Source organism: Hippoglossus stenolepis, chromosome 1, assembly GCF_022539355.2.
Source record: "Hippoglossus stenolepis isolate QCI-W04-F060 chromosome 1, HSTE1.2, whole genome shotgun sequence".
Classification (NCBI taxonomy): domain Eukaryota; kingdom Metazoa; phylum Chordata; class Actinopteri; order Pleuronectiformes; family Pleuronectidae; genus Hippoglossus; species Hippoglossus stenolepis.
The window spans coordinates 21,285,697-21,302,310 of record NC_061483.1 but is presented as its reverse complement, the minus strand read 5'-3'; the positions used below and the strand labels follow the sequence as shown (position 1 = coordinate 21,302,310).

Sequence of the window (16,614 nt, the reverse complement as noted above, 5' to 3'; positions counted from 1 at the left end):
ATTTTCTGACAACAACAAACATATAGACTGTGGAAGAAAGAGACAAAAGCGGCAGCTTGTCCCAGGTGAAGTTAATCATGATTTCCAGTGGTACTGCTCCATTTTGTCTGTTTCGGATTTCGCGTACTGCGGGAGGGCTCAGTCTGTTTCTGTATATTTATCTAATGTTGAGCATAATTGAGCCTCATCAGTAACAAATCAATCTAATGCTGATTTCATAGCCATGAGTATATGACAAAATATTGAACCATCGCTAGCCCTGACAATAAGAGAGGGGTCTTATTTCAAAAGCATTTTTTTCCAAATGAGACATAATTTTATCTGAATAAGTGCTGTAATATGTTCCACTATCATTTCATCATTGTATCTAATCTGTAACAAAAGACACTGAGCTAAAATGGGTAACATACCGAGATTGTACCAAACATCCATCTCTCCACTGAGAGTGCGAACCTCGATGATGGTCTGGCCCAGAAAATCATCTGACTCGCGCTTAAAGTGCTGCTTCACCCGTGATTTGATGTCATCGTCCTCGTCCCACACACGCACCTTGATGCGGTCAGTGGCGTTGTGACATTCGCTGCAAGGCGAGAGATGATTATGCCAGGTCAAAACAATCACAACAACATGAGCAACACAAACAGCAACAGCATATTCAGTGCCAGCTCATAGGAGTGGGGTATTCAGTGGAGCAGCAAATGCACAATTCAAGCATGAATGTAAAGTCAGAGACACATATATCTCGCCCCTTTTCTAAGTAACATATGGAGAAAAATGTCTTGCCTGGATTCAAATGAGGGAATGTGTGTATTAGTGTGTGCACATGGATGGGTATGAGTGGGTGTGCGTGTTCAGAACGGGATTGTGGAGAGGGGCTCTCTGGCTGGCAGGAAGAATTACCCCAAGACACTGCATGACATTTACCGTGCATCTTTGTATTTATATTCTATCCAAATGTATGCTAAGCTCATCAGGGAAGGGATTTTCTTATTCGTGAAAGCGTTATATCTCTTTGGCCCTTCTTACATTAGTGCAGATGCTGGCGGACATTTCACATGACACTGCTAAACAGAACAGAGGTGGCCACAGCACTTAGCTTTAGATGGGGTCAGACTGTTGGGCTCTGGAATTAAAACCAACAGATTACATTTTGTTCTAATGACATCTTGGGTGCAACAGCCAGAGAAAACGTATCTGCAGTAATTTTTTTTAACTAATCCCTTTCCAGCGCTAGCAATTGCTGCTGCTGCACCACAAGTCCGAGGCTTTGCTCTCTGCCAAACACACAGTAATGTATCGCTCTATTAATCTACATCCCTGTAGTAATGGGAAAAAGTTTTATTATAGCCACTCCTGGAGTCTCATTGCAGGTGTGGAGCCTAGTCTGTGGCTGGGATAGAACACAAACACACAGAAAATCTTAATATAGTTCACACATGTCAGTATGAGTTTTCAAAAATTGTTAACAAAAACTAATAGCAATAAATACTGAAGCATAAATTCAGGATCTAAATTTTGTGAGTGGAATGTTAGATAAACGAAAAATAAAAAGTATTTTATGATTTGCCATTAACATTTCTAAGAAAATATATTTTGGAAAATATTTATGGCTTCTTTTATGGATATCAGCTAAAAACCTCAGTTGTTGCATGAATAATGAAATGCCATTAAGCTGCTCTCTCTTTGGGTTAAGTCAACATGACGAGCCCTCGCTGATCCTTTCCCCATTCACAGCAAGAGGATTACAGTTTAAGGGAAAGAAAAAATGAATAAATAATGCAAAGGGCTCTTCTGGTGCCTCGTGGGTTTATTGGCAAGACCTGGGTCAAATGTTCATATCATTTTTGTACCGTTTTTTTTTGCGGTCCAAAAGAGCTGAAATCTTAGAACAACGTTCCTCTCAAAGCTTTAACTATACAGGTGCAGGTTTTCCATGTAGAAGAACAACTGCTAATAAGTACTCACTCTAATTCTGCACCCAGGTTTAGGTTGAGCTATACATAGCTTTGATTTTCAATTTCTTTTTATTTTAGACATAGCATGTGTTGCACAGTGTTCTCAAAGGCTACATTTTATATTCTTTTCTACAAACCTCATAATCATTCATTGCAATCTCAACAGTGCTCAACAGTGTTATTTGCTGCTGTTTGAGAACACAATAAGAGTATGAACAAATGATGCAGAGGGAGAACACGTAGACTAAATGGCAAAAACTATGCAAGCCTTTACTGACCAAGAAGAATAGCTTAAAGAGGGGGCCATTCAACACAATAGAGACGTTATGAGGCATAAGAAGTGCCTCTAAAGCTCTTAAGTACAGATGGATTTATTTTGTTGTTGAAATAACAGGGCTAGGACTTGTGTTCTCTGAATGGATGGACGCCATCATAAAGCTGATGTGTTTAGCTGGATCTCCAAAATCGGTGGAGTGCAGCTGGTGAGTAACATGTCATAACAGTTGTTATTTCCCCGAGCCATTAAAAAAGAATTGTCTGAATGTATTTACTAATGCTTTAAGATTCCGTGGACGAGATCCTACTTAATCTCGGTCGGGGCAATCTGGTTGTATAGAGGTCAAATGAATAAAGAGCACTCACAAGTAGAACTTCTCATCCCACACTGGATTGAGGTTGCCAAAGATGGTCTTTGTCCTGCGCTTGGTCTTGCCCACCTGGACGGTGACGTAAGGGTCGCTGGAGCCAGTTTTATCCTTGGCCTGTAAGCCCTGTGCACTCATGACTGGAGACGAGACAGAGATGGAGAGAGAACATCCATATAAGCACTGTATAGGCAAAACAGCTGACATTTGTTGTGCTTAAAAAAATTGAATCCTTACATTTATATATGTTGGCCTTATCTTAATTATAACACAGTGGCATGACATTTTAATTTACTTTTTGGAAATCTAAAATAGGAAGCACTGGGCTTGGTGGGTGAGGTTTTACATACGTTTCTAAATCCCAGTGAATAACCACTATATTTTCATTTTCATGTTAGTATTTATCAGTTACTTGCCTGAACTTGGTTTATTTACTTAGATTGTGTGTGGGCTCCTTACAGATTCCAATTTTAAAATCAAGAACCGTCACTGCCTACAACAACTTGAGCCAAAAGCTGAGGCAACAAAGAAGCTCTTTGGTTCAATGACAACTGCAGTTATTCATCTTTTTGTATACGCTCAGTTTTTCTAAGATTTATCTATTTCTACATCCTGGCTATAGGTAGCCATCCACCCCTGTGTGTGCCCACTACTTTGAAATGATCCTGCTGAGCTAAGACTTGGCTTCAAAGAAAGATCGGTGATTCAGGATCTTACTTCTACACAGAGAGAGGGAAAGGTGCAGAGATGGAGAGACAGTAGTATTTCACAGCGCCACAAAAGGGAAAAAGGACACTGGAGCATCAAATATGCATAAGTGACAGTCTAAATAATTCAGGGTACATATATATCCCTAGGCTCGGTGCTGACAGGAGTAGGTGGGCAGGATGTAGAGGTTTCAAGAGCCACGGCCTGCCTGCTCCAGGAGTGCTGAAAATCAAATGGCTCCTGTGGTAAACGAGGGGCCTGAGACACTGACATGAATAAAGGGGTCAGTGTGCTTCAAACTAAGTGCTTGTAGGATCACCAAGCCGTGTCTGAAGCCCCCTCCCCCACATCTTTTTATGGAGGAATTGGGGGAGGGGCTACAACTGACATTATATTCTAACTCTCCACGACTGTCCATATCCCAATCTCGTCTACTTCCGGTAGCAATTGACGATTTTCATTCTTCACATAACTACAGGAAATGCATCACAAAGAAGTGGAAATTGAAGCAATAACTTATCCCTCTAAATAACGGCTGTACTTTCACTTTTCTCTAGAGTACAATTTAGTTTTGTTCTTTTATTAAATGTAAGTGAATTTATGTTTTCGTTTCAAGCATTATACCTAAGTTTTAGGTCATCACCTGAACGGTTTATCAAGCTTTTTGCTAGTAAAAGAAAGAAAAGATGAATAACTTGCCAAGAGATGTTTTGCCCAAACCAAATTAGTTATGATTGTCTTGTTTAAATAAAGACTGGAGTAACAAAGAGACCATATCAGAAAGTATCAACAGATAAAATCTTTCTTCTTGCGTGCACAGAATAATTTCTGATCGCTCCGATTTAATGCATTAACCATGGGAAGCGTGTGAGCCAGGCTTTCATGAAGTGTAATGTAATGTAATTCAAATGTAATTTAAAACATTGTCAGGAGATATTGTAATAAAAAACAGGACATATCAAAAACACTAGTGTACTAGTATACTTCCTCACTGCATGTTTGATAGTGAGTGATTGGTGCATTTACAGGTAGTAGAATTAATGATTTGCAGATTTTAAAATAGCTGATGATAGAATGCCTGGTCTGCAGGTTCGTATTTCCTGCCAGGCCTTCACATTCACCCGATACACAATGTCTCATGGTCACTGTCAGAGCTAATGCCAGTGGGTCTTTATTGAACAAGTGATGAATAAAAAACAAATCAAAAGCTTCAGTCTAAAATGGGCCGCTCAATAAACCCCTGTGAAATTGTCCAAGGCAACGCTGGAGTCTCTTTCTCCCTGGTTTCCCTCTTTCTACTTTTTCTTCTCTTCTTTTCAATCCAATCCAATGATTTTACTCTCGCTCTCTATTTGTCTCCCTTTCTCTCTGTTTCTTTTTCTCTCGGGGACATTGACAAGAGGTGGCAGGCAATAAACAAGCTGGGCCTGGCACTGTTACCACAGAGATGGACTGGAGACCAGGTTTGAGGTTAGAGATGCAAGTTTATGACCATTTTTGATTAGTCAGTTAACTACAGTCATTGCCATTAATTACTTAGACTGTGGCAGCCTGCCAAAGTCTGATTTGTCCTGCCACCGTTTCATAATAGCCCAGATTTCTTTTTCACCTCTGACAATAACATAAAAAGATCTGACTTAGTGTTTTTGCTCTCTCTCGCTCTCGCTCTCTCTCTCTCTCTCTCTCTCTCTCTCTCTCTCTCGCTCCGCTCTCGCTCTCTCTCTCTCTCTCAACGACAAACACATTGACCCATCTGTCATAGTTGGGCTGGCCATTGGCAGCACCGAAAGAAATCCCAGTGCGTCAGTGGGCGGTAAAAATACCAATAAGGTTTTTACTGTGCTTGGGTCGCAGGCAGAAGTCATCAGGTAGTTTCTGCTGTAGCTCGGCACGTCCCCACGATGGACATTCAGTTGTCAGCAGGCAGGCAGAGCTCGGCTTTACATCTGCCCCCTCTCTACACCTCAAACTGCGTGTTGTGTTGATTGTAACTTCATATTAAAGGATCTACTAATTACGTGATGGCATTTACTGTGTATGTAAATTAAAGGGACAAATTCAAGTTCAAGAGAATGCGCTACTTTTCTCTGGATCCTGACCGAGCCGCAGATAAGCTTGTCTTCAACAGAACAGTCACCCGCAGAGAAAACCCAGGGAACACCTGATTGACTGAGATTGTGTCCCACATCCTGCTTCCCATCAGCCCACAGGTAAATGCCCAAATTGTTTACATCACTTAATGTGTAATATCAACTTCTACACCATGTCTGTATAACAGATTAGCATGCTAGTGAGCTGTAAAAAAGACATTAACATCTCTGTCGGCTGCAGCAAGTACTTTTTACCTACAATAAGACTCAGCACAGTCTCTTTATTACAGACTCTGATGTGCTTTGTATTTACTGTGCAACAGTCTAACATTTGTAAAGCATTATTGTGACCCGATATACACTCCCATTGCTCAACCTGTCTTGTTTTCATTATAACAACTTGTCATGGAATGAATTCCTATTTAAATTAACGTTTTTGTTTAAATAGAACTAGGCTAGGTGGATAAGTAGACAGAAGATTGTTATAACAAGTTGTGTTTAGATTTTTAAAATCAATATGATGACCAACAGTGGCATTAATTACTGGCCTCACAACAGTGATCCAGCAGTAACCATCAAAGCAATATTAACAAACTACTCTCAAAGCCACCTAATCAAGTTCTATTTCTAATTAAATGTGCACTGCTGTTTGTGGTTCCATGTCAGAGGTTAATGACCACAATCTTGAGGTTAATAGCAAGTAAATACCAATTACAATAGCAGTGTTTATCATGTGAGATGAGCTCGACTTGTAATGACAGTTTCGCTTATTTGGGGTTAGAGGATTGAGCAAAGGGTTAAAGATCGTAGTCCATAGGTCAAGGGTCACCTGAAGCAGTGTTAAGCCATTACTGTTACCATTACCATTTGTCACTGTTTGGCTGATGGATAAATGTGTGAGTGAAGCTTCTAAAAACAATGTTATATCCTTCATATATATATAGTATATATACTGCATATATATTCTGTTTACATGTACATATTATTTAAACTTTTGTTGTCATTATGTTTCTATTTTTGCTTTCCACTTTGCTTATGTAACATGGCAAATTTCCCCATTGTTGAACTAATAAAGAATTATCTTATCTTATTTAATCTAATCTTGTGTTATTGAGTCGTATCTTGTATTATCTAGTGTTATCGGGTTAACCTGTGATGCTGATTTTGGCAGACCACTTGGAGGTCCCGTCAAGCACAGCCTGCTTGGCCGTCTTCAGGTGGCTGGTGACCTCCTCTTTGGAGACTTGGAACATCTCCTGGATCACCTCGAACACCTCAGGACGGTTCTTCTCCCTTATCTTCATGCGCTCCTTCATAGCCATGATGATATTGTGGGTCTTGTCTTCCGCCCCATGCTTGGAGCTCTTCTCCACAGCCCCTGAAACAAGCAAACGGTGATAGAGTGTCTCAGCACACTGGTCTGCATATTTAATACAGAGGCATTGAAAGTGGTGATGCATCTCAGTGGCAGGGCATTTGCTGTGCGTATCCATCACATGACTTACAGATCCATTTTTTAAATAAAGATTATGCTGTACAGTGTTAAAGCCCTCCAGCATAAAATCCGATCTAATGTGCATCACTGTGACTTTAAACACTGAATGTGTGAGCGCGTGTGCAAGATGAGAAATCATGCATTAATGTTGGTATGTGTGCGTCTGCAAGACAGGCGTGAAGCTTAATTCTCTTTATCTATATCATGTATCTGCAGTGCCAAGAGTTCAGAAAATGACATAGATGAATCGCGGTTTGAACTGTTCTACTAGTGTGAAACCGATATAATAACAGACTTTTATAAGAGCCAGGGTGTAGCTAATCCACTTAAGGTGTGTGAGAATTGCTGTGGGGGGAACCATCCTGAAGCCTGCATGTCCATTGTTCCTTTTATTGTACGCTGTAACAACAGGGGTGTGCTTGATTGAAAAAGCTGATTAGAGCCTGTAATGAATGCAAGTGACTGGACTGAGGGAAATAAATGCACCATGTCACTTGTAGCAATGAGTGTAAGGGGAAGATGTAATATGTGGTACACACATCCCCATAACAACACCCATGTTGTGCAGCTGTACAGTATAGTGTTGGTATTTAATGATTCAGAAACGTCAAGGGAAGGAAAAACTACAGAGTTAATATCATATAAGAAGCACTGTGCACATTTCCCAGACCAACCACATGGTTTTACCAATCGTAACTGACTGTGAAATCATGAAAATTAACATTAAGCATGTGACAGAATGACAAATCTATGTAGTTCTCTATAAGATGCTGTTAAGGCCACAAATCATACTTGCTCTCTGACAGTCTTTGTCTCTCTGTGTCTCTCTCACTCACTCACTCACTCACACACACAGCACACAGACACACACAAACACACACACGCACACACACGCACACACACACACACACACACACACAGTTTTTTTAAATTTACTCAGCCAGTGCCTATTAGTGTTGATGAGCACATCAATCTCTTGCCTTACTTTGTAAACAATCTGCATTGAGCAGGTCCTGGCACTTCTCGTGACATTTAACGCCGCACTCCGAGCAGCGCATGCCCTGACGGGCGATGCCCCACAACAGTCCCTCACACTCATGGCAGTAGGTGGGTGCAGTCGCCGTCCAAACCTCAAAGTTATGGGGTGTTGTGGATGAAATTGGGTAGATCAGAGCCTGGAGAGTCTTCTTGAAGACATGGAGTTTCTGAAAAGAAAGAGAAGGCGTTGTGGACATGTAATATTAACTCTGGTATAAAGACAATGATAAAAAGGATCTAGGGATGAGGTAAACCATATAGGTGCAGCTAATGTTGTAAGACTCATGGTAGTGCTGATCTCAACCTGCTGAGGGAACACTATGACCACCATAATAACACAAAGCTTGAATTAAAGTTTACACAAAAACAGCCCATAGGCTATAGGATTGATCCGCAATCAGAGCAGCATGATATTTATGATACAAATCTGCAGTAATTTTGATAATTATGTAGCTTTTGCAGCTATCATTCATCAGTGCAGCAGCATTTTTCATGCTTCGCTCTTCTTTTCCTGGATTTCATTATTCCTGGAGATAACATGTAGGGGGCTACGTTGATCCATTCCTGAATACCTTATCGTCAACAGAGAGAGTAAATCAGACTTACATCTAATTAAGCTTAGATTAACGGCATCCTTAGCCCAAAGGCTTTATTCCCATTGAGTGGTTTACTGACAAAAACTCCTCCAGAGAAAAATACTAAAGTCTACTAGGGGCCTGTCTCGGCTGATTGCTGCGTAAGAGACGGCCTCTTCAAATTGAACGCTTTACTGCCACAGCCCTTCCATCCGCAAAGGACAGGAAAAAGAAGCGGGACTTGCCAATTCTTGGAGGCAGAATCAATGGGTGCTGTAAATAAGGTTTTAAAAGTGAGCATTATCTAGATTGAGAGAGCGAGAGAGCAAGCGAGAAAGAAAGTGACAGAGAAAGAGAAGGAGATGTATGGCGGCTAAATAAATCTTCAAGAGGCACTTGCTCTCCTCTCCTCACCCCTTCCCCCGCCGCCCTTCTCCCGGCTGTCAGCTCCCAGTGTGTTGACAATGTGCTTTAACACCTGAACAGTAGCTCCGCACTTTACCGCTAAGACTTCAGCGCTGCCCACTCAGAAAGGCAGAGACACACAAACCTACACACACCCTTGCAGAGATGATTAAAAGGCAGCAGATGACAGGACAACGGGGCTATCTAACATTGTAAGAGTTTGCTGATGCAACTGAGAGGCAGCAGAACGCTGGAGGACCTTTAATAAAACACAGAAGGAGACAGAGAGATTTCTCTTTTAATCCGAGGACGATGAGATGAAGCAGATGTCGAAGATTTAGCCACAACTACATTAAGGTCATGACTGGAAGCCTTCTACTCACCAAACTTAATACTGAACTGTCTAATTCGGAGACAGCCTGCAGGAGATGAGTGAGTCACATTAAGAGTGTAACTAATTTCCGATTAGTTCTTTGACTGATGTATGAGTAAGTAAATGGTGATTTCATTGACACATCTATTTCTGTTCTATGAAAATTTCCCACCTTCCTTCTCTCTCCCTCTCTATTTCCACATTCTCAGTCCTGACACCATATGTCACACAGCTCAGCAGATTTAGGAAGAGTGCAGCATGTGTGAGTCTCATGTGTTACACTGCGAGGTAACCCTGGTGATTTTGTGCAAGACACTGCTCGAAGTGATTGACAGCTGCAGTTTCCGCCTGAGACCAACATGACAGCGAAGAATCTAATCTCTCCTCCTTTCCAGTTTCACCAACTCCTGTCATCTGACATCCTCCTCATCCTCAAAGTCTTTGTATTAACCAATAACGACTGTACATTTTCAGCCTAAACAACAAATCCATGTGTTTGGTCTTTTTTTTTTCACAACACGTGATGGAAGTATCACATTTAGACCATTTCCAGTATTTTTTTCTGTCCGGCAAAATTCAAAAATGACCTCAAACTAGAAAAGCGCTCAGTAGACATAAATATTTCTTGATCTGCCCACTGGTCCGGATCTGATACCACATCCTTTCACCAAGTTTCGTGGGAATCCATCTAGATTTTGTGTAATCTTGCTTAAAAACAAACCAACCAACAACCAGACTGTCAAGGGTGAAAACATAAAATCCCTGGTGTAGGTATTTGGATTGAAAGCACAGGCAAGCATTGAAAAACCAGTGATATATTTTGCTGCTGAGAACCAGTCTGATATGTTAAGTTACTTAAAGTATCACATGGGGCTTGCCGATATGGAAAACATTATAATTGAGAGGAAAATCAGTCAATATCTATAGCAGAGAATGACAAACACTTGATCAACAGCTAAATATTTTATAAATCTGAAGTAGATCATATATCCCCACTGTACTTACACATTGCATTAGCTTCATATCCATATAAATTGAACTTCTGATATAATGCTATTGATGGAAATTACATTGCAATAATTATTGATATTGTTTTATTGCCCAGTAGCAGCAACACATCACATTTTATTTCCAGACAGTCCTAGAACTGCGTCAGATCCTGGCTTTGTTCCTCCTCAGTACAAGTGAGACCCAGCTTCTGTCTCAGCAGGTAATGGCCCCAGTTGCTGTTGCCAGTCACAGTTAAAAGTCTGTGTTGCTCAGATCACATGCGGCTCTGAACACTGAGCGGACACACAGGCCGTTAGTCTGCCCACACATAATGTTCCTTTCTGCTCTAAAAAGCAGCTACATGGGAAACATGACGCAGAAGGAGAACACATCAGGCGGTCTATAGGTCGCCAATGACAGAGCAAGTCATTTTAATCATGTGTTTTAAGCTGAAACAGGTAAAAACCAACAGGAGGGTGCTGATGGAAGCGAAGGTGAAGACAGAAATTGGACAAAAAGAGGAAAAAATAAGGACGCACTCTAAATAGATTCAAACATCCCTCCAAGGACCAGAGGGCGGATTGTTCAACATGGCTGCCTGATCAGGGACATCAGGGCCAGGGGGTCATGGTGACAAGTCACTCTCTGCTCTGATCTTCTCTGATTCAATGCTCATCTCCTTCCTTTTTCTCGCAGTCCTTTTCTTTATTCCTTTCTGCTCTCTTCGCCTGGATCCTCTGCACTCTACAACCGCATATGGTCGTTCACATTCACTCGCAGTCCTCACAGGGAAGCACTCTCCTGGACTTAATGCAGCAGATAAAACTCTGACATCTGCTCGTCCTACTTAACAAGACTACACAATCTGCATTTGTTCTGAACTCAGCTCCCCTCAGCCAACAATTATCAAACTCTTCCCTCTTTGTTCCTAATCAGAACACTGGACCTCTATCCCTTAAAGACCAAGCCTTACTTACCACTGTAGCCCAAGAATCTGCTCCCTTCATACACCAATCAACACAATGCATCTATCACATCATTTCCGCCTCATCGTGGACATGAGCTGTTCATCCCTAAAGCTCCTTTAATCAAATCCATGCTATTAGTAAGCAATCAAGACCCTCTCACTTTAGGGCAACTGGCCATGTGCACCATGAGCACCAAGTCAAGAGAAAGAACAAGCTAAGTGATGTGAAAATGTACACAAATAGGTGCGCACAAATTCAGGGCCATGTCTCTTGTATGTAATATTTGTGCATTGTTTACACAGAATTGTGTACGACTAAGCTATATTATATATATATATTATATATATACTATATTATAAGTGTCTACTGGTTTGTCTTGCTGAAATCTTCTGTTTTTTTCCTTATCCTCCATTTTCCCTCTGGGAGTGAAGACTTGCGATCAATTAAAGCAGAGCAAGATTTAGAGGTCAAAACTAAAGTGTCTCAGCATTGACAGGAGGAGGAGCAGTACTGGAGAACTGAACTCAACTAAGAGAGAAAGAAGTATGAAGTGAAGTTTCTTAAGTAAAAATGCACTCAGAAAAAGTAATTCAGATAAAATGGAATGAGTAAATGTTACTGCTTTAATTTTTTTTGTAAGTGACGATGAAAGGGGTAAAAAAAAAGAAAAGTGTTACGGTGGTAATGTATTCTCTGTTAGTTCCTTCTCAAAATATAACCAGACCCTCAGTCAGTGAATGCAGACTGTGTGTATCTATTTAAACCGTGAGCTGACTGAGCTGAGAGCAGCTCCTTTCTGAAACCTAGCTGAAACCTCTTTCAGAAGGTGAATGTATTCATCCAAAAATTAATTTATCACATATTTTTGTTTCTCAATTCTCTGGGTTAAGCTCATCAAAATATTCCTTCTTGAAGAATCATTTTTATTTATTCATTTTTGTATTAACCTAAAATCCCTTCATTCCCAAAACAACTTGTAAGACAATACTCCATGCAGCGCAGGGTATTGAACACACTATGGATTTTGTTAAATGACAGAAAATCATTGGTAAAAATCATCACAGTAATGTGTATTATAGTTATTTTTACCTACATCAGTAACAGTGTAAAATAAAGCACATTTTGTAATATTATTTCACATTAAAAGTAACTCAAAGTAATACTTGTATTTAAAAGGGTTAAAAGTAAATTTGCAGTAAATGAATTTATAGTTAAAATTATTTGTAATAATTTCCTTTCATTTCCTGTTTCAGAGTCTGTTTTGTGTCTCAAACCAGTGACCATTATCATGGCTGACAGGCTGATGTCTGGCAGAGTTTAGAAATGACACTAAAATCAGGTGAATTGTGTTGATCCATCTAATCCAGCTCTGTTTGAGTCAACGGGGGTTGTGGATAACTTTGGAAGCGGGCTATAGTCTGCCCACCCAATCAGAAGTTAGAAATGGTATTGGTCATTCATGTGCTAATTTATTGTTGCTATCGTCTGCACATTAGCTGGATTAAAAATTCGTAATTTTAGACGGGGTGTTTAAGACTTACCCCCGATCATTCCCACAACGGTCCTGGATTGTCTAAAATTAATTTCTTCACTTCATTCCTGAACTGAGCCAAATGATCTGACAGAAGCATCACAGTAGAAACAATGACTAGCCGGCAACAGAGACCATTTTAATAAAGGATTATTATAGACAGAGAGACAGGCAGACAGACAGATGCGGTAACTCTGTGTACATCTAAAAAAATAAAGCCACTGACTAATGCAGTCCATCTCATTTTCATTTTGGAACCCTGCTTTCCCGGCAACGTGCTCCTGAGCCCTGGAGTACAATGGCCACAGAAAAAACAGAGCAGCAATAAAAATCCGTCTCAGCTCCAGCAACCTCTTCTCCAAACACCTCCCTAACATATAATGAGAACATTGGTCCTGCAGCCCATGTCCCTGAAGAACCCTCCATTATCCTGTAAGACTTGATAATAGCCAGTAGCTGATTTTCGTGCAAGCAATGCGAGGATGTTAGTACTCACCAGGTCCTCATTATTCAGGGTGGACCGGTTCACCAGAGCGAACGAGATGCCTGCCTTTCGAGCAGTGAGGGTCTGAGGGACAGAGAAGATGATGAAAAGGAATAAATTCACCCAGCCGTTTTACCTTTCTGCACTTTTATGCAATATTCATCGCAATGAATGTACACATATAGAAAACACATCTTTATAGAGTTAAATGGCTTGTGAACGGGTGATCAAAGTGCACAGAGAAAGTGAGCTTACCAAAGCCTGTGATTTCCAGGAGGCCGTGAACAGGGGAGGAAAGAATAAAGACATTGAATTAGCACAGGAGTGGGAGGTCGAATGTTAAAGGCACAAACAGCAGAGGAATTTGTGGTATTTATTTTCCATACTGAGAGCATAGGTGCCTCAACTGCCATGCAGGACTGCTTGATAGGGCATAGAGCTCTAGAAAGATTCAGCTATTCATCAAGAGAGGTTATACAGCCGTTGCATGATTCTTTATCCACTCATGCATTGGAGGTTGCTAAACTGCAGTCATGCTTGGCATTTATATTCACTTCTCTATTGGATGAAGCTTTGACCATATTTTCTGCTGTCTGCTCTGCACAGTAGTTTGACACAAACATAAATACAAGACACACACACACACACACACACACACACACACACACACACAGACACACTCATGTATGGGTGAAGCCAGCTGTACTGCACAACACAGACTCACACTCACCCACTTTGAAGAAAGAAAAAAAAACACACACACACACACACATCTGCCCACACATCCAATAACTTACTCAAACATGTGTAGTACACACCCACACAAACACAAACAGGTAACGCACAAGTACAGACGCACAGATACACAAAAGTAAATTAGCCATTATATAAAAACCCATTGAGTCTGGGTGACCAGAAATTGATCAACATGTATCCCATACTGGAGGAAGTTACGTGACAGAGGAATGCAGACATGGACAGCTGACAATATTGGATCAGTCTTTACCACGACCCTCTTGTCCGTACAGCCCAGCTATGGTAAAGATCCATGGAAGCCATGGAGAATGTAGGAGGAAACGTGACCTCTACATGAACTGTGGGTGTTGATGTAAGTTTATCAACATGCACCAGCACTGCTGAGGTTGCTGCGGGCAATACAATATGACCCTCTGTCCAGATATGATCTATTCAGCTACAATATAGCGGTCAGTGCCTTGGGAATTAATTTTCGACATCCTTTTTTTTTATTGGGTTTTTTTTCTTTGTTTTTCGCATCCCACCATTATATGGGGGAACCCTACTGTCCGTTCCAATCAAACGCTGTTGCTGCCCTGAAGCAATCGCACAGCAAATGTGGGACATTGACAAAGGAGAGGCATGAAAGGGGACCAATTTGTTTGCTGACTAGTGACTTCATCCCAAGTGTAAAAGGCTTGCTCAGTATCACTTTTACATGATTTAAAAGCCTCACACAGTTAAATCAGAAGTCAATGAAGTCTCTCGGATATATTTTTGGGTTGAGTTGTCAACATTTCAAGTTGCGAATTTTTTCGACACCTGCCGAGCAACGAGAAAAAAAGGGAGAAAAATGGCCAAGCATCGGCGAGGGTGAAATCTGACAACTCACTGAAAAATATCACCCATAGCTGTTATGGGTCTATGTAGGGATGGTAAATATACACGCAAAATCCAAATAAATTGAAAATTAAAAACGACATCCCATACTTACCAAGACATTGTTGGTTATTAATTTCATGAGAGATATGGACAAATACAGCATCAACTCATGTTGTTCACTGTGGTATAAACATTCATCAGCATCTATGTGTATGACATCAAGCTGCATTGTAAATTTGCATAAACGGCTATTTGCATTATTTCACAGTAAACTCTGAATCAACAGGTAGAGGTTTGTTTTTAAAGAGACTTGAATTAGCGAGTGGGATTATATTTCCGTTGTTTTGGCTGAAACACATAAAGATGAGAAACAAACAAACACAAGACAGACGGACTCTATGCAGAACATAATAGACAAACAGTTATATACAGACAGAAATACTAACTGGTCTCACAACAGCCTGCTTTCTATCAGAAAGACTAAACGCGTTGTACAGTGCTCAAGTGGGCTGCACTGTAACAGGCCTCTCTGTGGGATATGTTACAACACATTATGTCACAGTAAAAACAAATGGAGAAGCATCACTGTGATGCAATGCCTTAAACACTCTCTAGGGTAATTAATCAAGCCATAGCGTTATTGCTTAGGTTATATTTAACATTCCCACTAGGCAGTGCTCTACACTACATAACAAGGGACTTAAGTGGTTGCTTTTATCACCATATAAACTTCTTATTGGCTTGATTTGATCACAATTCAACTTTTTTTAATTCTATCTCATTTGCATATCAGGTCTACATATATGAGGTAAGTATCTGAAATCATCTCTATCATGTGCAGTGAACCAAACATGTCATAATTCAAAATGCCAAACTCAGACAAAGCATAACAAAGCCCAAAGAATATTAGGGTCCTGAGGAAATTAAGATAAGAAACAAACACTGTCACTCTTCATCACATTATAGCAGGTTGCCAATTAAAACAATTGTCTGCAGCAGAGGTTCATACTCACTCTGTGTGGTTTAATTTGGGGTCACTGAGATAGAGTTGACATAAATCACACATAACCTTGTTGGGGCAGATGACTCACCAGGTCTCGGACAAGCGGCACTATCCTCTTGCGGCGTAAATCAGGCATGCTGTCAATACCATAAAGAATACTGCCAGCCCTGGAGAAGCAGACAGATTTAAGGTGTATTAATAACATAATAATGCCACACTGGGGGAGGCATTACTACGGTGAAAGAGTGGGGTCTTGATTTACACAGCTGGTAAACACAATGGATCATGGCTCCTACCTGACCTGTCCCACCCCTTCCTCTTGACTTCACATGCTGTTGACCATCTACACTGGAGCTCCTCGTACTCCCTCTCAACCTCTGTCGTTCCCACAGGCTCCCCCGTCATCCGTGTTATCTCAATTTGCACGGGTATTGCTGCAGACATGCTTTTACAGATACATACCTATTGGATTTATAGTACACACTATGAATGCAGAAGATAGTAATCTGCACGTTAGTCAAGGCTAAACAGCGGCTAAATCTATGCAAATCCATGCATCGGAAAAAGTTATTTTAAGATGATTCTCTCAGTCTTCGCAACACTTTTGGTTCTCTTGCGCTCTCCGTCTTCCCACTGCCATGTGCACAATCCCTCAGTGCCTTCCCACCAGTCCTTCTCCTTTCTTGTGAAGCTCTTGATGGCATCACCTAAACTGTCAATCAACGCCTCCCTAATGAC

At 40.8% G+C, this 16,614-nt stretch overlaps 1 protein-coding gene across 5 annotated transcripts in view; it reads right to left on the bottom strand.

The window, feature by feature from the left end:
• Window positions 1-16,614, bottom strand: part of LOC118113611 (protein unc-13 homolog C) — a 113,018-nt gene that overhangs the window by 74,351 nt on the left and 22,053 nt on the right. For 4 of the 5 annotated variants that reach the window (XM_035163493.2, XM_035163501.2, XM_035163519.2 and 1 more), the window contains exons 5-11: window positions 15,965-16,043; window positions 13,512-13,517; window positions 13,269-13,340; window positions 7,878-8,097; window positions 6,548-6,775; window positions 2,598-2,739; window positions 411-580 (exon numbers count right to left, since the gene is read on the bottom strand). In XM_035163493.2, coding sequence (XP_035019384.1) covers window positions 411-580; window positions 2,598-2,739; window positions 6,548-6,775; window positions 7,878-8,097; window positions 13,269-13,340; window positions 13,512-13,517; window positions 15,965-16,043 — 917 coding nt within the window. The remainder of the gene's footprint in view (window positions 1-410; window positions 581-2,597; window positions 2,740-6,547; window positions 6,776-7,877; window positions 8,098-13,268; window positions 13,341-13,511; window positions 13,518-15,964; window positions 16,044-16,614) is intronic. The other variant, XM_035163509.2, reaches the window with a different exon arrangement.